The sequence below is a fragment of the Cavia porcellus genome, unplaced genomic scaffold, assembly GCF_034190915.1.
Source record: "Cavia porcellus strain 051 isolate PalLab524CR breed Dunkin Hartley unplaced genomic scaffold, mCavPor4.1 scaffold_24, whole genome shotgun sequence".
Lineage (NCBI taxonomy): Eukaryota > Metazoa > Chordata > Mammalia > Rodentia > Caviidae > Cavia > Cavia porcellus.
In genome coordinates, this window is record NW_026947507.1 from 1,516,163 (window position 1) to 1,543,702 (window position 27,540).

The following is a 27,540-nucleotide window of genomic DNA, read 5'->3' on the forward strand; positions in this document are numbered from 1 at the left end:
ACAGTTTTGCTTGGAAATACGAGGTATAAAACTAGGCATCTTTTTGATGAGTTTTGTTTTTGGTCAACAAATCTTTGCATTGCATTTCGCTCCATTCTCAGCACTATGAATGAACAAATAATACAGGGACACTGACACAGGCACAGCAAAGCTGGACTATAGCAGGCAGAGATGGAAGTCTGTGAGAACTCCACTAGAAATTCAACAGTAAGCTATTCCTCTAATTATTGTTCTTTCTTAATCCTAAATCATTTTTATTCCATTGACTTCACCATTCAATAAAATCTCTTTAGATAATAAAAGAAGTCATGCTATTTGTTGAGTAACTTTTTAAAGCTTTTGAAAAACAGTCCTCCAAAACTAGAGAAAACTATCAAAATACATGATGCTGATCTATTTGAATCTCAAGAGTTGAGTCAAAGAGTAAATGGAATTAATGAACCACATAGGAAAAGATAATGAAAAAGACTACACACAGTTTACCAACTAATAAAGCACCAGGCAATTGACAGCTTTTATTTGTAGTCACAGTTATTAATTTCAACTACAAATACTGAAATCACACTTCTGCCTTTTACTTACATTTAAAAGCTAAAGCATTCAACAGTTGTGTTTTCTGTACTACTATGTCAATAGTATTCAGAGTCCAATATTACCTAGTATTTCACAAGTGTGATCTAACTGGAGGTAGATTTAGAAAAATAGGTGTTCCACAAAATTCCTACTGTCTGTGCAGTTTTACAGAAAAGCTTAAATCCTTTGTCTAAAAGAGTAATGACGGATAATTCTTTATGGTAACAACTGATTAAAAATAACTTCAAGAGTTTTGAGAAAGTAGGGTAAATACACTTTACCCTATTCCTTTTACTAAGTATACCTAAAACCTTTGGACATTACAAAGAAAGCAAACACAAGAGGACTGTGGTGCAGAGATGGCAGGCCATTCTAAGGAATGATATAATGCTCAAATTCTTTCTGCTCCTTATGTTCAAATATAAGAGCCAAAGTAGACCCTCCCCAAATGGAAACTATCAATAAAAACACCTCAAAAAAGCGAACTCTCTCTACTCAAAGAATAATGAAAGATAGAATCTACAAATGACAGAAAACCTTAAGATAACAGGCAGTTTTTTGGAGATAAATACCATGCACACACACACAAAAATCTTCAAATATATACCCGGTTTTCACCGATGCCAACAAAGATGGCCTACATTTGCACTACTCCTAAACTTCAGTGAGATGAGGACTTTCACTTCTGCTAGGTGACAATTAGCCCCTCCTTCACACAGTAGCCAGGAAAGACCTTCTGGGGACCATAAAACTCTCATCCTCACCCAGCACAACAGCATGTTGTCACATATTCTCACCAGGGTAGTGCCATGGTGGTGCCCAGTACAGAACTAAGACTTTCACTACAGCTCAACAGTAACAAGTCCACCTCACCTCAATGTATCAGTGGAGACCACATGAGTAAAAGTAATTACACACTACTCTCTCACATCCAGGAAAGTATCCGTAGCGGGCCAGGAGGAGCCAGACATCCAACTCACACCTGGGAATAATGAGAAACTTCCTCTTAGAAGTCAAAATTGACCAGTAGGGAACCTAGACTTCTATTGCCCAAAACCTGTAGTTCTTTTGTCAAAACAGTGTCAAATTAAGCCAGCTTAAATCAAGCCAGCCAAACAAATAAAATCCAGTCTCCTAACATAAGCAAAGTCAAGGTGTCAATTAAAAAAAAAAATCACTTGTCATATCAAGATGTAGAAAGTTCTCAAATTGAATAAAAAAGACAACAAATAGGTGCTGTTATTTTAAAAATTATCATAAAGGTAATATCTTAAAAGAGCACAAATTTATTGTATCAGCCACAGATCTCACAGGTTCTTGAATATAGTAACTAAAAAAGGAACTGGCAGTACGGATATGAAAATATTACACAGTTATATATACCAATTAAACATTACATGTGTAAAATAAACTCAGTTCTAATATAATCATATTGCCAGGTTGAAAGTAGCTGGCATGGTGGCTCAGGCCTATAATCCCAGCACTTGGGAGTCTGACACAGGATTGGATAACTGTGAATTTGAGACCAATTTGGTCTACATAATGAATTCAAGGTCAGCCTGGACTAGATAGCAAGACACTCTCTGTCTCTCAAAGAAAAAAAAAAAAAAAAAATAGAAAGAGAGAGAGAAAAAAGAGGGTAGAAAAAAACACACTTAACTATCATGCACATATACAAACAGAAATAGCAAGAGCAGGAAAAACTATGTTAATAGCAAATAATTTTCTTTGCTCTAAATTTTAAATTATCAGAGATAGCTTTATGTGAAGAAAAATGGGTCAATTCACCAAAAAGATGTAATAATTCTAAATGTATATGAACAAATAACAAAGATGTGAAGTATTTTAGCAAAAACTGAGATATCTTTAAAAATAAAGTGAAATTTATAAATGTAATTAGAAATTTTATTGTACTTCTCTTAACTAACTGAACTGGACAGAAAGTCAGAAAAAAGAAGAAACAGAGGAAGTCAATATTACCAAAAAATAAGATTTAATATACATTTCTAGAACACAACAATATCAAGACACATATTCTTTACATATGCCTATGGAATGTGTACCAAAAATAGAATATATTCTGGGTCATAAAACAGAATCGGAGAACTAAAATCAAATAGTGTTGTTCAAGCACAACGGAACCAAACCTGAAAATATCCTGAGAAAGGTAACAAAAATCTCCAAACACTCAGAATCCCAACAATATATTTCTAAATAGCCTATGGATTCAAGGGGAAGACTAAAGAGAAAAAAACGATCATGTCAAACTGAGTGTATGTGAAAATAAGCACATATCAAAATTTGTGGGACACAGCAAAATGAATGCATAAAGGAAATTTATGACATAAAATGCACATTGAAAAAGAAAAATCTCAGACAGGCATAGTAGTTTATCCCTACCATCCCAGCACTCCAGAGGCTGAAGCTGGAGGATTGCCACCAGTTCAAGGCCAACCAGGGATACACAGTGAATTCAAAGCCAGCCTGAACTACAAAGCAAGTACCTGTCTTAAAATACCAACATCTCCACAAAACATTTTCTAAATTCTAATTCACTTCAAGAACCCAGACAAAGAGAAAAATTAAGTTCATTTAAACAGAAGAAATAATAAAGATAACATAACATTGAAAACAAAGATTTGAAAAATAATTATATTAAGATCAATGAAATTGGCAAAGAGAAAGAAAAGCCACCAATTACCAATATCAGAAATGAAACAGGGATTAATACAGATCCTACAGACATCAAATGTCTAATAAAAAATAACTAAACACAAACTTGAGAATGTTGATAAAATCAACCATTTTTTTTTTAAAGTCATAACTGCCAACACTCATAGAAGTGATAAGTAACCTGATTACTCCTACATTTGTTAAATAACTGAGTTTGCCAACTCAGTTCAAATAATGGAAAGAAAGTATCTGGCAAAAATTATTTCACTAGTGAATTCTACTACACATTTAAGAATGAAATAATACTAATAATTTGCAATCTCTTTAAACAAAATAAGAGCAAAAGAATACTTTCTAACTCATCTATGAAGCCAGTATTACTCTAATAGTAAATCTAGATAAAGACAGTATAAGCAAACAAAACTATAGAACATTCATGATAGAAATGTTTTTTATTTATTTTTTTTTTTAGTTTTTTTTTTCTATCGGTATCGGGGATCGAACTCACGACTGCCTGCTTGTAAGGCAGGCACTTATGCTGCTGAGCTAAATCCCCAGCCCCGATGGAAATGTTTTGTATTTGCACCAACATCGATATCCCACTTGTGGTATTATACTACATTTTCACAAGATCATGAGGGGTACAGGGTTTAGAGAATCTTTCTGCATTATTTCTTACAACTGTATGTGAATTTATAAATGTGTTAAAAAGATCAATAAAAATTTCAAAGAAAAAGTTATTGATCATTATAATACCAAAGCATTAATGAATTCTAATTTCACTTATGCTATTTTTAAGAAATTAACAATAACTTTATTATAATAAATGTTTAAAAATATTTAGCGTAGTTTTAGTTGTAGTTGAAGCTATAACCCAAATTGCAATAAAAATGCTGGACAGCTGCTACATTAATAGGGAAAATAACAGCTAGTCTCAGGATTTACACTACTAAGAAGTTATTATTCTTCACAGATATGTCATTTTGATGAGTTGAAGGATCATGCCACCTCTAATGATGCAAGCTAGATACCTTTAATAAAAAAGGCTGATGAGAAGATCCACTAGAGTACAGGTGTTATCAAAAGAAAGAGTCATGTACATGTGTGTTACTGTCTGTAACTCATATAACGTCTATATTACTTGAGCTATTTCTTACTAATGGATAGCTTGATAATTTGAAATACTCCATTTTCCCTCATACATTTTTCCTAAGTGTCAAATGCATATTTATCCAACCTACTAATCAGAGAGCAAGGACTTAAGAGCATTCATAAAGTCTGGCAATCAACTTATTATCAAATCAATTTGTTGTATTAAAATACTACAATGATGAATCTTATAAGTATTATTAACTAGGTAAATTTTCTTTTTTAAAATGAATTTTAAATAAATTAGAAAAATAACGTATTCACAGATTTCACTATATATTAAAGAATTTCAGCTTTGAGTTTATGAACCACTCTGATTTTATTTTTATTTCAGGGTAGACCACATCCTTTCAAATGAACAAATATATAAAATATGTGATGCATTGATTCTGGAGCCAAACTGCTTGCTGTCAAGTCTCAGCAATTCCTCTTATGATTGTGGACTTGTATAATTTAACATCTCCTTTGGTAAAAATGAGTACATGTTATTATTTAATTCACAGTTTCACTGTGAAGATTCAGTATCATTAAAATACCACAGTGCCTGGCTCATAAGAGCATTTAGGTGTCAGCTGTTATTCTTATTGTACTTTACATACAGTACATCTTTACAAAAACCTTTTAAACTCTTATTAAAATTGTTTGCTTCAAATAATATAAAAAATGCTAAAAAAGAAGAAGTTAATTAGCTTTAGCAAAGCCTTTGACCTATTGTTCAAGGTGTATCTTTTTTTTTTTTTTCAAGGTGTATCTTTTTAAAACTGGAGTCAAAGTATCCAGTGTCAAATATGGCACTTACCAATTTAATATTTTTTCCTAAATTATTTTTGTGTTTTATAACACTTTTCAAAAAATTTTCATTCTTAAGAATAAAGCCTTAAATTGTCCTTTACAGTTTAAAATTATAAGCAGATTACCAATAAAATTATCTTACAAATTAAAAGATTAATACTTTTAACTTATCTTTAAAGTAAGTTTTATTTCAACAATACTATGCTTTAATTTTCTTTTCTGTAACACTTAAAGATATGTTTTTAAAGATTAGGAATTTGTCTTAATACAATAATTTTCCTTTAATAAACCCCAAGTAGGTAAACAAACAGCTTTTTTTCTTTTCTTGTTTATTATACAGGTTGCATATTATGCAGTTAGACTTCTTAATAAAAATAATCCCTAAATTTCAGAATAACAGCATAAAAAAATCTCATTTTCAATCCTGTAACTTAACAGTATAAATATACAACACATGATGTATATGCAACATTGCAGCATAGCTAATATGCAAAAAAAACCACATGAAAGACATATTAATAGCAACTAAAAGGGGTAAAAATTAGGCCCTGGTCAGCCATCTAGAAGTCTAATGTGACAGCGCCAGGCAGTTGGTTCCTTCTACAACTAGTATGCTTACCATCACAGGAGCCATTCAAGAAATGTGTCTACAAAAATAAATACATACTTCATACACCATACCAATTAAAACATTTAAAAAATATAGTTTAAGAATTGATACATGACTAGACCCAATGCAAATCCAGTTTTGAGAAATAATTTATTAAAGTTATTATAATATGGCATGAGATGTCAAATAATTAGTGGTTAGTGTTTGTAAGACCTGGAAAATATGTTGCACTCCGTTATCAGTAACCAAACCTTTGATATATTTGTTTATTTAGTCATTTTATATATTTTAAGTCCTGAGGCAAAGAAGTAAACAAGACAAACGCCAAGTTAAAAACTCTTCAGAATCTTTTGTTCTACTGGGACAAACAACCACAAAAATACAAGTTAGACCCTGACAATCCATCAGGAAAATAAGATAAGCAAAGATGAATAGGGACACAAGTCTTCTCCAAGATGGACACATTCTAGAACACATTCAGTGAACAGCATGTGCTACCCCAGACAACAGAAATCTTTTTGGATAGAAAGAAACATCTAGTTGTAGCAAAAACAGAAGTCAAAGGAGACTGTAAGATCAGAGATATGCAAGGCAGTAGCATCATAACGATGAAGTAGGGTAAAGAATTTGGATTTCATTTAGGGAAAATAGGAATATGTTAAAAAATGTTCTGAACATCAAGCTCATCTGTACATTAGAAAGACCACTCCCCCTACAGTGAAGAGAACTGAATGAAGTGTAGAGACAGCCAGCATGGAGGAAAGAGGATGAAGTTGTGGACCAGGCTAGAGCTGTCATGGTGGTAAGAAACGGCTAGGCTGGTGATCTGCAAGCCTTCACTCTCAACTGGCTGGATGCAAAATGTGAAGAGAAGAAAGAAAAGCTAAATTTTGAACTGAGTAAAACCTTAGTAACAAACCTAAGATAAAGGGGCCAGGCCATTCAAGTCCTCAGTAGTTAGGATGTTGACCTCATTTGAAAAGCAGCAGGCAGCAGAACGCAGTAGCACCACCCAAAGGCAGGATTCCCAGCACATTTTTGCTGATCCCCCAAACCAGCCCCTGCAGGAACCCACCGGGCCTCCTCAACACTACTCCGGGCCTGAGTCACGATGGGTTCCTTCTGCAGGAATGAGGAGGCTGCTCTGCAATCATACAGAGATTAGCATCTTCTCAGAATGTCAACAAATCTAGGCGAACATTTTTTTTTCCTGCGACACCTTGATGCAAATGTATTTTTCTTCCCCACTCCCTTTAATCTACTAGGAAACTACTATGCCATGTTACTTCACCAAATTTGCAACCACCCAAACTTACTCAATTTGCATGTTAAGTCATCCGTGAGGCTGCCAATACTAAACATTTCTTCAGTCATCTATGCTTCCCTGAACTCTCGGTCTCGATCTGCTCCCACTTCTTGCCTGACCCAGTTTCCACTGCTACTTTTACCTTTTGCCCCAGCGAGTCCCTTTCACATGGTCAGCAACATCCTTCCTAGACCACATCAAGAAGAATTAAAACTGAAACAAGCCACCTAACTGTTCAAACATTAGGGAATTCACTGGAAAACAATACATTAACACTATACCATAATTATAAGCTAGTGTTGCAGAATACTTATTGCCCTCTGGGAAGTTCCATGTTACACATACATGTATGTGTATATATTTAATTTAGCAGAAATTATGTGGCTCATTCAGTTAAAACAATGAAGGGCATATGTTCTCATTGAAAAAAGCTACCTACCAAGTATACTAAAATGTCATTTCTAGGTGGCAGAATTATGAATAGTTTTTTCTTTTTCATGCTTTTCCTATTTTATTCAATTTGACTTTATTATTTACGAGAAAAAAAGGCCAAATATGCTACTTTTAAAAAATTCATAACTATAACACCATGGTCATCATCTATAAAATTTACACTTTTCATTTTTAAAAAGTGAACAAAAACCCCACTTTCAAGTTCTTTAATTGATTACTTAGAATATCAAAGCAACACTCCCCAAAACAACTCCTTAAGATTTCCAAACATATCATCTACTTACACAATAATTCAACAGTTTCAGCAGTCTCTCCAATGAAGAATTCACGTTAAATGCACGATCAAAACAAATGACTGCACGATAGAGTACTTTAGCTGTAAAACTAAGGGAATACTGCTGCTTTGTATGGTACTGTAAAACTCCATGCATTCTTTATGTGTAAGACAGCATTAATCAAATACATATTTTTAATGTTCTATAAAAAGATTTTTACTTTGCTAATTTCCTATAAGAAAGATAGAGGATATTTATACTAGTTCTGGCTAATATACCAAAGCAATACCACAAATGGTGAGATGATGTAGATTTTCAGCAAGTAAATTCCTAAAGAAAAAATATCCGAAAACAAAAACTTCACTCTCAAGTAATGGTATTGCAATTATACCTGACCACCACAAAAAAAATTCACTCAGAATTTAGACATTACTCTTTAAGGTAACACCTTCCCTTCTTTTTTTTTGGTACCAAGGATCGAACTCAAAACCTCGTGCTTACCAAGTAAGCACTTGAGCCCCTAAGCTAAATCCCCGGCCTATACCTTCCCTTCTAAATTTGCTTTTTTGTGGTGCCAAAGATCAAACCTAGGGCCTCAAACATACCAGGCAAGCATTCTACTTCTGAGCTACACCCTCAGTTCACCCCGTACCCTTTTTAAATTAATGCTTAATCTTTGTAATTTTGCTTTGGAAATAATACTTTCACCGTAATTCCACTGGGAAGAAATGTTAGTAAAGAACCTATGTATGGACAGAAAAACACTGTGTGATACAGTTTACTGAAGTGTTACTTCATCACACTATATAATGTGAATATATAAGTAGAGCCAATTTATAGTTCCAACAAAACTACTATTAGACTTTATTTTTAAAATTCATATCTGAGAAGTTGTATATCATTTCCAAAAGAGTAGATAGTCTAGAAAAAAACAATTAGTAAAATCAATATTATGACCACAAAGAATTTAATATCTTCCTATACAAGCAAAGTACAATGCTAGATGGGTTTTCAAATCAATGATAATAATCGTATCTGTCCTCCAGGAACCTTCAGTTTCTGTGAGTGATTATTCCAAAGCTCTTTCCCAACACAATCTTCCCTGAAATTTATTACAAATAAGGAGAAAGGTCCTCATTTTTAATAACATATTTAAACTTTGTGTTTTAAAAAATAAAAGTAAATCTAAAAGCAGTAACACATTAAATGAATCTAACAAATAGGCACTGAGCGTGAGAGTTGGGAGAGGAGGAAAGGTCAGAGGGAGGACACTGACAATACAGAGACAGTCTTGCTCAGCATTTATGATACATTGTACCTCTGCTTCTATTAACTGTCTTTCTCCTTTGGTCAGATACCAGCTGCTATTCTTGCTGGGGGTTTTGTTTAGAGACTGAATGCTTGCAAAAACCTAAGCAGCCCTAAGACTATTATTTAAAGTTAAATTTCTTATCCAGACTGATTTAATTAGCGTTATTCCTCCACTGTATGTTATCTTGACTCAGCAACTGAAATTGCTTAAACTTTTATTAACTGAGAAAATTTAGCAGTGATTAAGTGCTAAATTAATATGTGTAGTAGGAAATTATCTTTCTTGACAGAGTAAGCAAAATTCTATACATCTGTAAATCTTTCTGTATATAAACATTTCCCATTCATCTTAAAATCTTTGTTTAAAATGTACAGCATGGACTCTAAAACTTAAGAACAAAAGACTTATTTTCCGCAAACAGGGAAAATTTAAAAGGTAATTAAATAATACTGTTAGCACTGCAGTGACAGAGGCTCCAAATTACAGAGATCAGTTAAGTAAAAGTGGGCAAAGGCAGTAGGACTCAGATGATCAGAACGGAAACAGAAGTAGATCCAATGCAGCACCCTGAGAATGAGGATCAGTGAAAACAGCTGCTCAAAAGCATAACAGTTGTAAGATTTCTATCTTGTTGTGAGAGGGGTCTTTTCTAGTCCAGCATTTGCTCTTTGCTGTTCTTGGCATTTGCTTTAGTAAAACTAATACTTAAGGCCAAAATCGGCATTATCTGAAGTAAAAAGATAACACTTTCCCAGTTAAAAATAATTTGACTATTATGGTAACATTGACAACATCTGATGCAAATATAGCCAACTGAAAAGGGAGAAGCAACAACACATTTTATTTAACTGTAGGTCCCAGTAACAGGCAGCAGGTTGTCTTTCCAATCAAAACTACTTTTACAGAAATACAAATGCCCTTGCCTGCTCAATAGTAAGGTCTTAAAAAGAAACAACAAAGAAGATGAGGTATAAGAACATTGTGATACAAACCATAAAACATGAGTAACAGGCTAAGATTTAATGCAATAATTCTAAGTAAAATAAGCAATCCTATTGCTTATGAAAGCACAGCAGTTAATAAGACACATACCCAACCAGTAATAAAGTAGTAGTTAATGGCACACATATCTGTTTAGCTCCATCAGTGTAAAAAAAAAAAAAAAAACAGAAAATAGTGCAGGAACGTTTTATAAAATCAGGCTCATGGTTCCACAGATCCAAAGAAAAGAGTAGCTGTTTTCTTACCGGTAAGGACAGCTTTTGCTGAAGGATCTGCCAGGTCCAGGGCTGATTTCCCATCAGTGTTCCGAATATTTGGATCAGCTCCGTGCTGCAGCAGCACTGTGCAGGGAAAGCAGAAACAGTATCTTACCTCGGGAATACAGAGACTACTTACTGGTAAGTGTCGCCTCGGCATGGTGTAGGCATAAACATACATTGCACAGTTTTTTTCTCTTTCAAGAAAAAAAGAGAGAGAGAAAGAAAAAAGCACTGCAGCGACCTATCTTTACTACAGAGTAAAGCAAAGTTGGCAACTTATGGTACAGTATTATCACATGACTTGACATCAAAAACATGAACCTAGAAAAATCTTGCAATATACAGTTTTGGTTTGCTTCCCTCAGGCAGCAGTAGGCAAAGCTGTGTGCTCACTGGCTCACACTGTGAAATATGCTGTGAGCCTGCCTTGTCTCTACCACCACTGTGGCTGCTGCTGCTGCTGCTGCTGCTGCTGCTGCTGCTGCTGCTGCTGCTGCTGCTGAATTTCCAAACGCTTCCTGTCCTCAGAATAGTTATAACACCATGCGAGCCTTTTTGTGGGTCACCACTTACACATGAAACTCACTGGAAGTTTTAACAGACACAGAAATGCATGCAACTCTAGTCCTTAGCTATCCCAAACCCAAGCTATCTTACTACATATATGCAAATATTCCAAAAACTAAAGCATTTCTGGTCCCAAGCATTTTAGAAAAGGGGTATTTATATATTAAACAGTTGGATTACATGTACCGATAAAAAGGAAAAAGACAAAAAAAAAAAAAAAAAAAAAAAAAACAAGAGCTACTTCTACTGATAAGCCCCAACTCGGCATCTTAGATCTTAAGCAGTTTTGGGTGAAAAGACATTACAACTAGCCATGGTTTGAGAAAATACAATGAGATCTTTTTACAATAGTCCTCCCTTATCTGCAGTCTTCCTTTCTGCAGTTTCACATGCCTACAGTCAACCAGTGAGAAAATATTAAATTGAAAATTTCAAAAAAAAAAAAAAACAGTTCATAAGTTTAAATTGTGTGCCATTCTGAGTAGCACAATGAAATTTCACATAGTCCTCCTTGATTTACCTGGGACGTGAATCATGCCTTTGTCCACTGTGTTTATGCTGTATACCCTACTGTGATGATAGTCATCTTAGGTATCAGCTCAGTTGTCAGGGTATTGCAGTACTTATACTAACTGTAACTTTTTAAACAAAAGACTTAACGCACAATAGTAGTGATGCTTACAATTAGATATGCCAAAAAGAACATGTAAAGTACTTTCTCTAAGTGAAAAGGTGAAAGTTTTCAAGAAAAAACTCTTATGCTGAGGCTGCTAGGATTCATGGTAAGAACAAATCTTCTGTCCATAATATTGTAAAGAGGGGAAAAAGAAATCCATGCTAGTTTTGCTATGGTACTTGTAAATTACAAAAGACACAAGGGAGAAATGTTTTATTATACACTGTGATAACTGTCCTATCATATTATTACTGTTAATCTCTTTCAGTCTAATTTATAAATTATCACAGATTTTTGCATATAGGAAAAGAATATGTAGTCTATAAAGGATTTAGCACTATCTGTGGTGTCAGACATGCAGACTACTATGTCATTTTCAAGGGTTTTTTTCTGGGTGCTAGGGATCAAAACCAGGGCCTTGTCCAAGACAGGCATACACTCTACCACTGAGCTACATATATCCCCAACCCTATAATTTATTTCTAAATATAAACAATAAACAGGATTATTTTCCAGATATTTGTAAACATAAGAGTTAAGGTGAATAAAACAGCAAGTGCCAGAATATCAAACTGTGGTCACGCACCCATCATAATGAATAAGGCTTTTACAACAACACTTTTTTTTATTTCAGGATGGAATTCTAATGTGAAGATTTGGTTTAAAAATGGTCTTTATCATAAAGCAGACTCAGAATCAAATGAAAGCTGGTAACCATCTGCAGTTGCAGGGTAACAATATGCAAACAGTAGAAAAACAAAAGAAGTAACAGCTCTAATGAAAAGTACATTTTTTAGTTGCACATGGGAGTTTAAGAGAATATTTTTATTTTGAAGTTTGACAAGAATATATTGGGAACTTTCATACTGCAGCTATTTTGTTTTGGCAGTAATGGAGATTAAAATTAGGGTCTTCATACTAAGCCATATTCTCAACCTTTTAAAAATCCTTTATTATGGGACACAGACTCACTAAATTGCCCAGGCTGGGGTTGAACTTGCAATCCTCCTGCTTCAGCCTCCCAGAATGTTGAGATTACAAAGCATGTACCAGTGTACCTAGCTCAAACTGCAGCTTTTAAAGAACGGTAGAGGAAAAGTACCGAAAACCCAACTATTCCTCCAAAAGTCACCTAAAACCTCAATCCTTCTTGTTATGATCACTATTTTAACTATTATAGCTTTCCTATTTTGCCACAGAAACCTGCCATTAGTTTAGTTGTCGTTTTATTTTGTTTTAAGTGACTTTTTTTTTTGATCCGTACTGAGAGTAGAACTCTCGACCGCGTGTTTACAAAGCAGGTGCTTATGCCGCTGGGCTAAATCCCCTGAGGTGATTTTTAAAAGAGTAATCCTACCTGGGCGTGGTGATGCATACCTGTAATCCCACTATTCAGGAAGCTAAAACATGAGAATAAATATAAATTTGAGGCCAGTATGGACTATACAGTGAGCTTAAGGGCAACCTAAATTATACAGTGAGACTCTGTCTCAAACAAAACAAAACAAGTAATCCTTTTGAAATGTTTCCTAAATATTCGGAGGTCATATATATGTCTTTTACTGGACCTGAAGAGACAAGCAGAGTGAAATTATTTATTAATAACAGTATTTATTGCAGAATAAAATTATGTATGATACTACTTATCATAAAATCATGCGTAAAAAATATTTTTAATTCACAAAATATGAACTAAAAACTAGAATTTAGCAGATTTAAGAGTTTTAGAAGACATAAAGGTATCTACACTTAGATTAGTAGGAGTCTAAACTTACGTAACTTTCATAAAAAGCTATGAGATTGCCAGAAAAATTAAAATGAAAACAAAGTGGCATGCACAGAGACTGAACTTTGACTTCTGACAAAACCTATTAGCTACTGATCATGTTTAATTATCTAAAACACATTTTAAAATTCAGGCCCTGTTTTTTCTCTCGACTGAACAAATAACTATTAATTGCAAGCTTTGTATTAGGACAGAAGTAATCAACTTTTCTTCTGTACCAGGCCAAACAGAAGCTGTTCCCACTTGAATCCTACTGTCTCTGTCTTAGATTACTTGACCCTGGCCTGGACCCTACTAACCATGATAGTGTAAAAGCAGCCACAGCCGATAATGAATGAGTACAGCTTTGTTCCAGTGAAGTTTACTGAAGGAGATTGAACTATGAATTTTATATGATTTTCATGTGTCAAAAAAATTCTTGTTAGTTTCAAAAACCATTTAAAAATCTAAAAACCAACTCTTGGTTTCCAGGCCATACAATAACAGAACACTGGCTCTGAGCTAGACTCTGCTAAGCAGTGGACGTGAAGTGTGGTACAGGGACTGTTCTGGTCCCATAATTGTTTGTAATCCATCTGCATTCAGACAAGCACAAGAACTGACAGCAAGCATTTAGAATTATGTTCTTTAAATTTTTTCATTTATATTTATAGTTTATAGTATTGGGGGAAAAATAATCTGGCCCTCTACAGCAGACAACTTAAAAAAAACACTGTGCCCATGTATTCTCTGGGCTTCAGATTCCAGGTGCACCAAGTAAAGAACCTAGACAAAGAATAGGTGATTTTCATGTATTTAGGGTGAAGTCTCAAGCCTCTGATTATACTTGAAGTGATGCATCCAAAATTCAAATTGATTCTTTAAAATTTGCTTTCAAAACTCTGAGCAACCAAAGGGAAAAACTATAAGATGATTGATACATAATAAAATTACAAATTAATCTTTTATCATCAATATTCACTCACAACACATTAATATAAAACATTAAACGAAGTTCTCAAAATACACCAACAGTATACAAACTATGGTTTGAAATAAAGAACACTAAAATATGAATAACATCTAATAAATAAATTTGAGAGTACTATAGTACTTTACAGGTAGAATTCTTGAAGAGAGAGGTGTAGGCAAAGATTTCAGAACAAAACACTGATCACACAGGAAATATAACAAAAACTCAGCAACTGGGGTCTTATCAGCTTAAAAAGCTTATGAACAGCAAGAGAGTGTGCTAATAGAAGAGAACCTACAGAGTGGGGAAAATTTTGCTAGCTGTTTCTCAGACAAAACACTAATATTAAGAATATATAAAGAACTCAAAACAAAAACTCAGAGCCCCCAACTTTAAAGACCAATCCAAAAATGGGCATCTGAAATGAATAGACATGTCTCAGATGACGAACAGCAAAAAATATATATAAAAAAAGTATTCCATATCATTGGTCATTCAAGAAATACATATTAAAACAACACTGAGATTCCATTTCACAAAGAATGGTTATTACTAAGAAATCAATCAATAACAAATGCTGGTGGGGCATGGAGAAAAAGGAACCCTTCTCCACTGTTGGTGGCACTGTAGACTGGTACAACCACTGGAAATCAGTACAGAGATTCCTACAAAACTAGGACTAGAGGTTCCATTTGACCCAGCTATCCCCCCTGTCGATATCATCCTGAACAAATAAAAATGAATTTATTGAAGAAGCTATTTTTCTTCTAGCGAACATGTTTGTCAAAGATAAGGTGGCTAAGTATCTTTGTATTTGTTTCTGCGCCTTCTAATTGCTCCACTGATCCTCAGGGCTGGTTTTTTTTGCCAGTACCATGCTGATTTTATTATAGCAGCTTTGAAGTATAATTTCAGGTCAGGGATTGTGATGTCTCCTGCCTTGCTTTTGTTTCCCAGAATTGCCTTTGCTATGCTAGGTCCCTTCTGTTTTCAAATGAATTTTAGGAAGGTTTTCTCTAAATCAGGGAGGTATGCTAATGGTATTTTGATCGGGATTACATTAAATCTGTATAACAGTTTTAGGTGTATGGTCATTTTCACTAGGTTGATCTTTCTATCCAAATAGAAAGATAGATATATTTCTATTTTCTGAAATCCTCTTCAATCTCCTTTTAAAGAGTACTATAGTGTTTTATATATAATATAGATATTTTACATCCTTTGTTAGATTGATTCCTAAGTATTTAATTTTTTTGGATGCTATTGTGAAAGATATTATCTCCTTACTTTCTCTCACTGAGTTTGTTGTTTGTGCACAAAAATGTTGTTCATTTTTGAGTGCTGACTTTGTATCCAGCTACACTGCTGAATTTGCTTATTAACTCTAGTAGTCTTTTGGTGTTTTGGGGGTCTTCTATGTAGAGTATCATGTCATCTGTGAATAATTATAACTTAACTTCTTTCTTTCCCATCCTTATTCTTTTCATTTCTCTCTCTTGTCTAATTGCTCTGGCTAATATTTCTAAAACTATATTGAAGAGGAATGGTGATAGCAGATATCTTTATCTTGTTTCTGATTTATAGTGAAAGCTTTCCATATTTTTCCATTTAGTATGATGTTGGCTGTTGGCTTTTATCAGATTGAGGTAGAGACTTTCTATCCCAATTTTTGTAGGGTTTTTATCATGAATGACTGTTTATCAAAAGCTTTTTATGCATTTATTGAGATGGTCATGTGATTTTTGTCTCTGGCTCTGTTGATGTGGTATATTACATTTAATGATTTGGTATGTTGATCCATCCCTACATCCTGGGATGAATCCCACTTGGTCATGGTGAATAATCTTCTTGATGATTTGCTACATTCTGTTTTCTAGTGTTTTATTTAAGATTTTTGCATCTATGTTCATTAGGGAGACTGGCTTGTAGTTCTCCTTTTTGATTGGATATTTTTCTGGTTTTGATATCAGAATAATACTTGCCTCCAAGAATGAGTTAGGGTGAACTGCTTCCTTTTCAACTTTATTAAAGAGTTTGAGGAGTCCATGTCTATCAGCATGCACTAAATTAAAGTCAAAATGGATCAAAGATCTACATACTAAAACAAAAACACTAAGTCTACTGGAAGACAAGGTAGATAGAAATCTTGAAGACATAGGGGTAGGCAAAGAGTTCATGAACAAAATGCAAACTGCACAGGAAGTACTTCAAAGAATCAACAACTGGGGTCTTATATTATTAAAGTTTTTGCACATCAAAAGAAATCATCAACAGAATGAAAACACACAAAATGGTGAAAAAAACCTTAGTCAACTATCCCTCAGAGGATTTATACCTAGAACATATGAAGAACTGAAAAATATCAGGCCCCACAAATTCAAAGACCCAATCCAAAAATGGGCATCTGAGATGACCACACACTTCTCAGAAGGAAAACGCAAGTGGCAAACAAATGTATGAAAAAATGATCAACATCACTGGTCATTCTCTGATGCCATCAAACTCCAGAAATTACAGCTGCCATCAAGACATCAACCAATAACAAATGCTGTAGGGGCTGTGGAGAAAAAAGAATCCTTCTCCACTATTGGTGGCAGTGTAGACTGTTCAACAACTGTGGAAATCAATGTGGAAAGTCCTCAAAAAATTAAGATTGGAGGTTGCATTCAATACAGCTATTCCCCTTCTTGGTATTTTCCCAGAACTGAAAACATCATGCCACAGCAATATATGTGCACCCATCTTTCTAGCTGCACAATTTGTAATAGCTAAATCTTGGAAATTACCCAAATGCTCATCAACAATAGAATGGATAAAAAAAGATGTGGTATTTTTATACAATGGTGTACTACTCAGCCATAAAAAAGGATAAACTCGAGGATTTATAGGTAAATGGATGCAGCTAGAGCCATACTTGTAAGTGAAATAAATCAGAATAAATATTGTATTCTCTCTCTAGTGTAAAAAAAAGAGTAAGATCCAAATTGTACAATTTATGAAAATGAAAGAGAAAGTGCTCAAAAGGAAAGAACAACTGCAACAGGGAAAAAGAGAAATGAAAGAAGGAAAAAGATTATATAGATACATGTGTACACGTATATGTGTATGTGCATGTAAATATATACAACATAGGTAACAATACTACTCATCTCTTTCATTGAAAAGAACAATTTACATTTTCACTGACTGATCATTTTTTATGCCCAAACTCGTAATCTGAACAACTACTTTCAAGATAACAATATGCAGTGTATTAACTCGTGTTTATTTTCTATTTTTTGGGGCGTTTTTTGCAATTCTGTATCATTTTTTCCTTTGTTTCTAAAGTAAAAAATAAAATAAAGCACCACATCACAGCAGTTATATACATACCATGTTTGTAGTTTTTAATAGCTAAACTTGGGAAATAGCTCAAATGTCCATCAACTGATAAGTAATAAAGAAGATGTGTTTTTATACAGTAGAGTACTACTCTGCCATAGAGAAAGACAAGCCTGAGACATTTCTAGCAAAGTAGATATATCTTGAGACCATACTCTGAAGAGAAATAAAATGGACACACATGTGTAATACTGCATTCTTTGTGTGAGAAACTGAAAATGTAAAGAAAGGCCAAAATGTATTATGGATATTGTAAAGCAGGAAAAAAATGTTCAAATGGGAAGGTAAACTATGGAAGGAGAAGGGGGGGGGAAGAAGTGAGAAAGGAAGGATAAAATGGAAACAAAGATTTTGTAAATAAGTAGGGGAAGAAGGGTTGAAGGGCAGGTAGGGAAATGGAAAAAAAAGAACCAAGTTATATCATGTATAGATACAAAGTATCTCCTATGAATGTGATCATTATGTATACCTAAAATGTACCAATAAACTTAAATACATAAATACTAGAGGTTCCATTTGACCCAGCTATTCCCTTTTTGGTATTATCCTGAAAGAATTAAAAGCACCATACTATAGTGACAGATAACACTCATACACAGCAGCCCAATTTTTAACAGCTAAATCTTGGAAACAGCCCAAATTTTCATCAACAGATGAATAGATAAAGAAGACTAGGGTTTTTTCCCCCCTTAATACAGTAGAGAACCATGTCATAAAGAAAGACAAACGAGATTCTGGTGAACGGATGCACCCAGAGACCACACTCTTAAGTGAAATAAACTGGACACATATGTTTAAATATCACATTGTTTCTCTGCTTTGAGAAAATCAAAGGACAAATAAGACCAAAATGTGTAACAGATAGTGCTTCAGAAAAAAAATTGTTCAAATGGGTAAGGGAAGCAAGGAAGGGGTAAGGGGGAGAATAGAAAGAAAAAAATGAGAACAAAGTTTTGTAAATAAGGAGGGGAAGACGGGTTGAAGGGAGGGGAGAAGATTGGAGAAAAAAGAATCAAGATGTATTATGTGCACATTTCCAATGATGAATATGATCATTACATATATCTAAGGTGTATTAATAAAATTAATTTTAAAAACAAATTATTCATTTCACTGACACTGATTTGAAAATAACAAATATAGTTTTTTTTATACAGTATAACAAAATGTATCAATGTGTTAGTTGACAACCCTCAGTGAACCTTAGTGGGGTTTGTTGTTTGTTGTTCTGAAGACTGAACCCAGGGCCTGAGTTATATACACAGACCTTTTTATTTTTTATTTTGAGACAAGGGCTTACCATTTTTGTTTTAAGACAGGCTGGACTCAAACTTGCTGTCGTCCTGCCTCAGCCTCCTATAGTGTTTGAATACAAGCCATTATTTTCAAAATGATGAATGGAAATTATCACAACTATACAGTTTCAAAGTGCAAGACAATCAATGGATTGTGATATTAGGTAGTAGAAAAAGTTTTCCGAGAGTTTCAAAGTCCACAATGCAATTAACTATTAAGAAACTACCACTGTCATATATAAATGAAGTATTAAAAATATCCATAACTGTTTGAAAAGATTACTAATATTCTCTGTTCTGACCATAAATTTGGATGTTATTCATACAGTTCAACTCAAAATAATATCAGAGCAAACTGTACACAGAAGCAAATACAGTATAAAAATCTGTCCTTTTTTAGTCAGATATTAAAAGTATTTACATAAATGTAAAATGATTGCACTCTTATTGTATTTCATTGTGGAAAACAGGTTTCTCTCAAATGGTATTTATGTAACATAATGAGTTTGTTATTTGCTTAAACACATTAATAGTTTTTAAATCTTTCGTTTTGATTTCTGATACAATATATATGACCCAAATAAACAAAGTTCTTTGAAATAGTTTTTAAGAATGCAAAAAGACTCAGCCTTTGAGAACCTCTGCCATAATATAGCCTAAGTCTAGAAATGCACTAAATAAGTGTAAAACTAAACACAAATAAAGGAGAGAGTACAGAGACCGAACCTCCAGGGGAAACACTTTAGTTTTTATATAGATCTATATTAACAAAGATTGAAACCAAACCTACACAAATTCAGGGTGGTTTTGAACCAATAACTGAATTGTTTGCTAAAACAAGAATAAGAATTCTCTAGAAGAAGATAACAAATGAAAATAATGCAGTTATTACAATGTCAAGTACTAAATCAAAATTTACTACACATATAAAAAGAACAATATAATCTAACAAAAGGTTGAGAAAAAAGCAGCCACTAGAAACTATACCAGAGGAGGCTTATAACTTGGATTTAGTAAAGATTTTAAAACAGCAATTTTATAAATAATTTCAAATAATTAAAGAAAATGTATTTAAAGAATTAAAAAAATACTTTGAAGAAGTGAATAGCAAAATACTCTGAGAACCAAGTGGTATATCTAAAAACATTTCAGGACTTACTACAAAGCTTTAAGAGGTTGTAGTACTAGAGTAAAAATAGATGTGTTCTGTTAGAAACAGAACATAGTTCAGAAATGCACTACTACATATAAAGTCGACTGATTGTTTTTCAAAAGAGGCATAGAAATTCAGTGGTAGGAAACAGTCCATTAAACAAATAATGATGGAAATGTTTATCTACATAAAAAAAGAAACAAATGATGAAATAACTCTTATCTCACACTACAGAAACATATTAAGTCCAAGCAGACCACAGTATTTAACTTATAATGCAGCTAAAACAATAAAACTTGTAGAAGAAAATATAAAAGAAACATCTTCATGACCCTGGAACAGACTTCTTAGCAGAAAAAAGAAAATGAACCTTCTAAGAACCCGAATTTTAAAAGTTACCTACTGCCAAGTTGTACTTCATCAAAATTAAGAACTGCTCTTCCCAAAAGCTACCACTAAGAACATAAACAGTCAAGACAAATCAGAAGAAAATATTTGTAACATATATATAATATATAACTACTCTGGCTTACACAAAGAATTTCTACAAATAAATAACAAAATTAATTTGAAAATCAGATAAATGAGTAGGATATTCACGAGAAGATAAATTGCTAATAAGCACTTGGAAAGATGTTCAATATTATTAGCCTATAGAGAAGTACAAATTAAAAATGCAACAATATAAAGCATTAATGAGATAATAAACAGGAACTCTCATACATGACTGATAGATTTTTTTAAATGGCTTAACCACTTTGGAGATTAGTCTGACATTTCCTTACAATGTTAAATATACATTACCACGTGTCTCAGCATATACATACAGCCTTTGGCACTCGCTCAAAAGAAAACAAACCAAAAACAGAAAAAGAAAAAAACTCCACGAAAATCCAGTGAATAAACCAGAAACAAAACCATGTGTCCATATACATCTAAACAAAACAAAACAAACAAAAAAAAAACTCTCCAAGTATCCATACAAAAGATGTATACACAAGATTGCTCACATTTGGTGGTACTAGTCAATAATTAGACAAGCTGAATATCATCAGGTGACAAGATAAGCAAACTGACATATATTCATACAATAGAAAACTATTCAACAATAGAAAGAAACAAACTATTGATGTATGGAACACAAATAAAATCTCCCAAACACAGTAAGTAAAAGCAGAGATGAAGAAATACATTTCTGTAACAGAAAATTAACCATGTCAGAAAACAGACTATTATTGACTGAAGAGTACTGTTTTAACATTTGAATATTCATCTAAATTCTTCCAATTCTAGCATTTATAGGAGGACATAAACACTGTGTAAACCAGATTAAATATGAGACACAAAAAATGATCAGTTCTGTTCCCTCTTAATATACTTATGCAAATAAGCAAGTTTCTCTTGAGAATATGAGATAAACATTTCTTTGATGTTCAATTGCATCTTCTGTACTGAATGATTAGTGACATTTACTGAGTGAAGTAAACTTCTTTCATCTTAATTAATATCCTTGTAGGAACCTGAGAAGTTCATTGCATAATGCACTGCCTAATGTGACCCACTTATAAAGTTCTCTAAAACAGAAATTAAAGCACAAGTATTCAAGTATAATACACAGGGAACCAAGTTGGGTTTCAAGAGACAGGTTTTGAATTGAAGGCTATATAGTCTTAGCTTAGTGTCCTTAGCCATAAAATAATAATTACCCACAGTTTTAGAGTTACTCTGTCCAATGTGGTAGCTCCTAGCTTTATGTGACCAGAGTCCTTGAAATACATCTAAAGAGAATGATGATCTGATTTCCTACTTTATTTAATTTTTGTTACTTTAAATTTAAACATTGACAATTGGTTCAGCTACTGGGAAATGTTTAGTATGTTTGCAACATCAGGTACTTAGCCCTAAATATGGATCATTTTACTTAAGAAAATTTTGTTGTTAACTGAGATGGACTTAAAGTATAAAATATAGACCATATTTCAGGAACTGTTGAAAGACATTTAAAAACTCACTGAACTGTTTGAATGCATTATGTTAAAAATTATTAAATTGATATCATCCACTTCTTTTTAAAATGGCTATTAGAAAAATTGAATGTTTGTGCCTGGCATTGTATTTCTATTGAATGGTCCTGTTCCAAAACAGAGATTTCCTGTTTTAGAACCTCCGATATTTTGGACCAGCTAATTCTTCATTGACATATGTACAGTGAAGGCTCCACCACCACTATGCCTTGCAGACTCACACAATGTACACAGATAAACAAGTGAACTGTAGTTAATCTGAGACTAACCCCTTGTGACTCTCTAGAGGAAGAGAAGATGGATCAGTGTGTTGTGATTCCCACTTCTAAGGATGAATAGGGCTTTCTGTCTCCTCCTGTATTCTGCTTCAAAAACTGCCACAACTTTTTTTTTAAAAGAGAAAAAAAAAAGGAAATAAAATAAAATAAAACAAAGCAGTAAAAGGGTACAAATAATACAGAATTTCAAGGAAAAAAATACAGCAAGATATCACTAGTTAATAGGTTACACATTGTCATCTTTGAAATAGTTGTCCAAATTATAAAATTAAAGCATGTAAAGTGAACATTCATACAATGAGATTGCACACAGTGCCTATCAATGATCCAACAAAAGTTCAGTAATATGGATTTCCATCCTACGCACTCAAACATACATGCAGTTATATCCCTTAGACCACCTTCCTTTCCTCTCTTTTTAATAACAATTACACTTTTTTAACCCACAACTTTTAACACAGTCACTTGGTTCTTTTTCTTTCCATATCACACCTTTTGGTATGGTATAAGGAACATAGGGACCTGGCACCAGCGGCTTATCCTTCTTTTTGCAGTCTATGTAAGTCATAAGCAATACTTCAATGGATATCTACTAAAGTAAGATATCTTCAATTTAAAATTGGCTTTAGAATACACAGATTTATACATGATACATGGACTGATTCACAAAAAGTAGGAGTTATATCTTTGAGACAATGATATAATTGGGACATGTACTTTTTGCTTTATACATTTGCTCACTATTTGAATGCTTAATACAAATATGTATTTTTATCAGTGATACTTCTCTTCAGACAAAAATCATCTCTATGCATGCTGTTTGCCAAAACAGTGCTTTCTAAAACTTGCTGCTAGAAGTAATATTTGTACCTAATAGATAAAAAATGAACAGTTCTTCCTGTCAAGAGTAACATTAAATATGGTGATAATATTAATAAATAAGTATAGTATAAATCAACACATTCTGTGATAAAGCAAAAACTCTAAAAACAAGTGTTAAGTCTTAAAATAGCCAAGAGGTAACTATCTGGCAAAGACCTAGAGTTTTAGTCAGAATTTTTTTTTGGTTTTAGTCTTTTAATATACAAATGACTGAAATTTCAGAATTCTGTCAACATCTGGGATCAGCACATCTGTGATAGATTACTTAATTTCACCACAATGAACTATTTGCCGTTGTGTCCCTCTTTACATGGATATTTATTTATAACTTTTCTCCATGTACCTCAGGATGAAAAAAAAGACTCCCATTTCTTTAAAATAATTCTTTTCTCAAAAAGTCAAAATCACTGCTACTCAGTTGGCTTATTAACGACAACGTGCTTACAGTTAAGGTTCACAACAAACAGACAGCGTCCAGCCTTGAGTCCAGCAGCGCCAGCTAGAATCCCAATTTGGCTACTATTTAGTTTGGAGCCCCAGGAAGACTTTCCTTCCCTATGCTTTCATTTCCTCATCTGTAAATCAGAAGATGGTAACAGTGCCTACCTCACAGGGTTGTCAGGGGACGAAACAAATATGCTTAAAATGTTCAGATTATTGTAAGCATAGGCATATAACAGTATTTACTAGTTCAAAAAATTAGGCCAAGTGAGTAAAATTTTACTGAATTTATATAGGAGAATTCTTCTATTTGTTATCTCATAATGTAAATGTCTCTCATGAAGTCTCTATAATCAAATTTCAGCAGGAAATTTCATGATAATAAAACACCTTCCAATTAAATTTTGTTTCCGATATATTTTTATTAGTGTAAAAATCCAAGTTTTAAAAAAGGTATGTTACATCTGTGATAACACAGGCACAGATTACTCTGTATATATTATAGATTTTTATGTCTAAGATCAATTATATTCTTTTTGCAATGCACAGAGTTAAGCCTGGCCATAATAAATTTATGAGTATTATCTGTTTATTCAAATCACAATTTATTGTAAGGTAGACACTGGAATAAATATACCACAAGAATCACTGTAACAACACATGTATAACAGACTTTTTTCTTGGAAATGTACGAGAAACAGCTTAAAGCACTGCCCCAGGAGTCAGTCAAACGTGTTTTGGAACGCTCTGTACTTGGTAACTGCCTGACCGGGGGCATGTTACTTCACCACTGTCAATCTCCACTGCTTCATTTCTAAAATGTCACCTGACTCAAGAGAACTGGAATGTGACAACCTATATGGAGACAAAAACAGATACATAGATACACATCACAAGCTTGGTTGGACCCGTGTAATAGGAAATACCTTGTCACCCAAGTCAGGATCTTTTTACACAAAACAGGATCACGTATACACTGCTAAAATACGTACTGGACTGCAGTAAGGATGAAGCTGGCAACAGTCCTAGGAACAACAAATTAATCTGTGCCACACTAATTGTTGTTCCTGCTTTTTTACTTGCAGGAAGATTACTTTCTCTAATATCTGACTACATTCAGCTAACTGAAATGTCCTTAGGACTAAAATCTTCACAATTTTACCCCCATAATAGGCTCATAAAGTATTTTCAGTTGTAAAGGGCCAAAGACCACAAGTGAAAGGTGCTTCCCAATCTGTCTGAGCTTTTTCTACCCATCTTTCTAAACCCTTCTCTAAACTAACTCTTCTTCACTCTACCTCCTCTCTCTCAGAGTCTCAAGGACTTAGCATTGCAAGACAAGTTTTCTATGTGTCAAATCATTAAGACCAATTAAAGCCAATTTTAACATTGTAATTTATGAGGTTATAAGTTATACATTGAAAAATACTGCCCAACAAAAACAGGGTTAAACCATACAATAAAGTTTCGCTTTGAATTTCAATTTCTTAAATTACACCATGTCTATTATTTTTCTATGCCTTTGAAAACTGATTCAACAGACTCAAGCTTCAGTATTCTGCAGTACTTTCAACCTAAAGGAAACAGAAAATACAAACTTAAATTTTTTCATTTTAAAGAGAACAAAACAAAGCAGAACAAAGATCAGAATAGAACAATGCAGGCAACACAGGACTTCAAAACAAGACAACAAGAAAACAACAGCAGCTACGATAATGTCTCTTGTTTTCTCCGAAATAGTTGTCCACACCATCACACACAATGAATTCAAACAAAACCGACCAAAACAAAATAATGAAAGCATTACAGGTCTTCAAAACCAGACGATAGGAAATCAACAGGGCTATCATACTGTTTGTTTTCTTCAAAATAGTTGTCTACACCATCACATATTGAAATCAAATACTAATCAAATACTAGAAAACAACTAAAATCTGCCAAAACAAAGAATAAAAGCATTATTGAACTTCAAAACAAGATAATAGGAAATCAACAATGGCTACCACAATGTCTCGTTTTCTTCAAAGTAGCTGTTCATATCATCACACGTAATAAAATCAATTCCTGTAAACTCTTTAGGAGAAGTTATAGGCATGTAAAAGCCTATACATGTACATCTATCCTTTCTGTATGAGAGGAAAAAACAAAATAAAACACAAGAAAAACAAGACAGAACAGAAACAAATAAATAACAATAACAAAGAGCCCAAAATAGTAACAATACAAGTTTTCAAATCAAGGTGATAGGAACATAACAAAGGTTGTTATTTTGCACAGTTATCTTCAAAATAGTTACTCAGATTACCAGATATAGACATGCAAAATTGATCTCATCCTATGAATGTTAACACAGAATATAAAGGTAAAGATTTTCCATTCTCTGGGAACTTGTTAAATTATTCAGTTAAAAACAAACACATAATGTAATAAAAGAGTTTTAAAAGTTTTGTTTTTCTTTTAGATTTGATAACTGCCCTATTTTATTAACTTTCTTAATGTTCACATTCAATCCTATGCCATTTCAGATCCCACCTCAGCTCCCTTTCCCAACTTCGAGAGAGGAAAGCTGCTTTTTTAATAATGAAATGCCTTCTCTGTCCTTTGTCCTTTCAATCCTACTGCTTTACAATTTTCAGAAATAAACAACTATGATGCCCTCTGGCAGCTTGAAAAAGAACTATTTATCCATAACTGACTTGCTTTAAAAAATGTTAACCACTTAGATATGCTAACGCACACCTGTAACCCAGCACTTAGGAGGCTGAAGCAGGATAACCTCCATGAATTTGAGGCCAGTCTGGGCTACATAGTGAGTTCAAGGCTGTACAACATAGCATTACTTTTTCTCAAAACCCAAAAAATAACATAAAATGAAACTTAAAAATAGTAACCATTGTTCATACTTCTTCAATTTTATTAAGCTTTCACTTTATAACTGGTTACGTGAGCCAGTAGAACTTTTGATTCCTTATACTAAAGTATTTGTGAAGAAAATGCTACAAAGGATGCCTCCATTAAGTTCATTAAAAGAGCTAAGTAATGGGGTGGAGGATTATTCATGTCTTACCAAATCACAATTAAAAGTTACAAAATTACAAAGGACAAGACACAAAATGCACACACTACTTCGCACTGAGAGTAACAAACAGCAGCACCAGGAACCGCAGGTAGGAAGTCACCCGTCCCCGTCCTCTTCATGTCAGAATTAAAAAGGATCTACGCAAACAGCCTCCTGTTGCCACGTAAGGGGAAGGGAACCAAAGGAAAGGAGCATCTTCTGAGGCTCTACTTGCTTTAAAAATGTTATTTAGCTTCACACGGCAACCTTATTCAGTATCTACGATACCCATTTTACAAGCAAGTAATTAAGGCTCAAGGCAATTAAATGTTCACATGAATGCACAGTTGTTAGGCGATAAGAAAGATGAGAGGGCCCAGCACAGCATTCCTGCTCTTACTCCCTCAGTCCTCACACTTTTGGGCACATTCTTTCAACAGACAAACGGAAAACAAAATTGCCCCAGTGGAAAACAAAATACATGCTTTCTTCCTCTAATCATGACTCTCTTTGCCACAGCAAGTTTGGAAATTTTCAGGCTGGACCCAAAATAAACACATATTTAAATACGCCATGTCATTTTTGTTTTTTAGTAAATCTAGGTTTACATTATTAATCCTGGATTGTGTTTGCAGATGAATA

The 27,540-nt window shown here is 33.6% G+C and overlaps 1 protein-coding gene across 1 annotated transcript in view; it reads right to left on the reverse strand.

Annotated features, from left to right (window-relative positions):
* Window positions 1-27,540, reverse strand: part of Tnks (tankyrase) — a 171,488-nt gene that overhangs the window by 102,912 nt on the left and 41,036 nt on the right. The window contains exon 3 of the mRNA XM_003462614.5: window positions 10,391-10,486. Within this exon, the coding sequence (XP_003462662.1) occupies window positions 10,391-10,486 (96 nt within the window). The remainder of the gene's footprint in view (window positions 1-10,390; window positions 10,487-27,540) is intronic.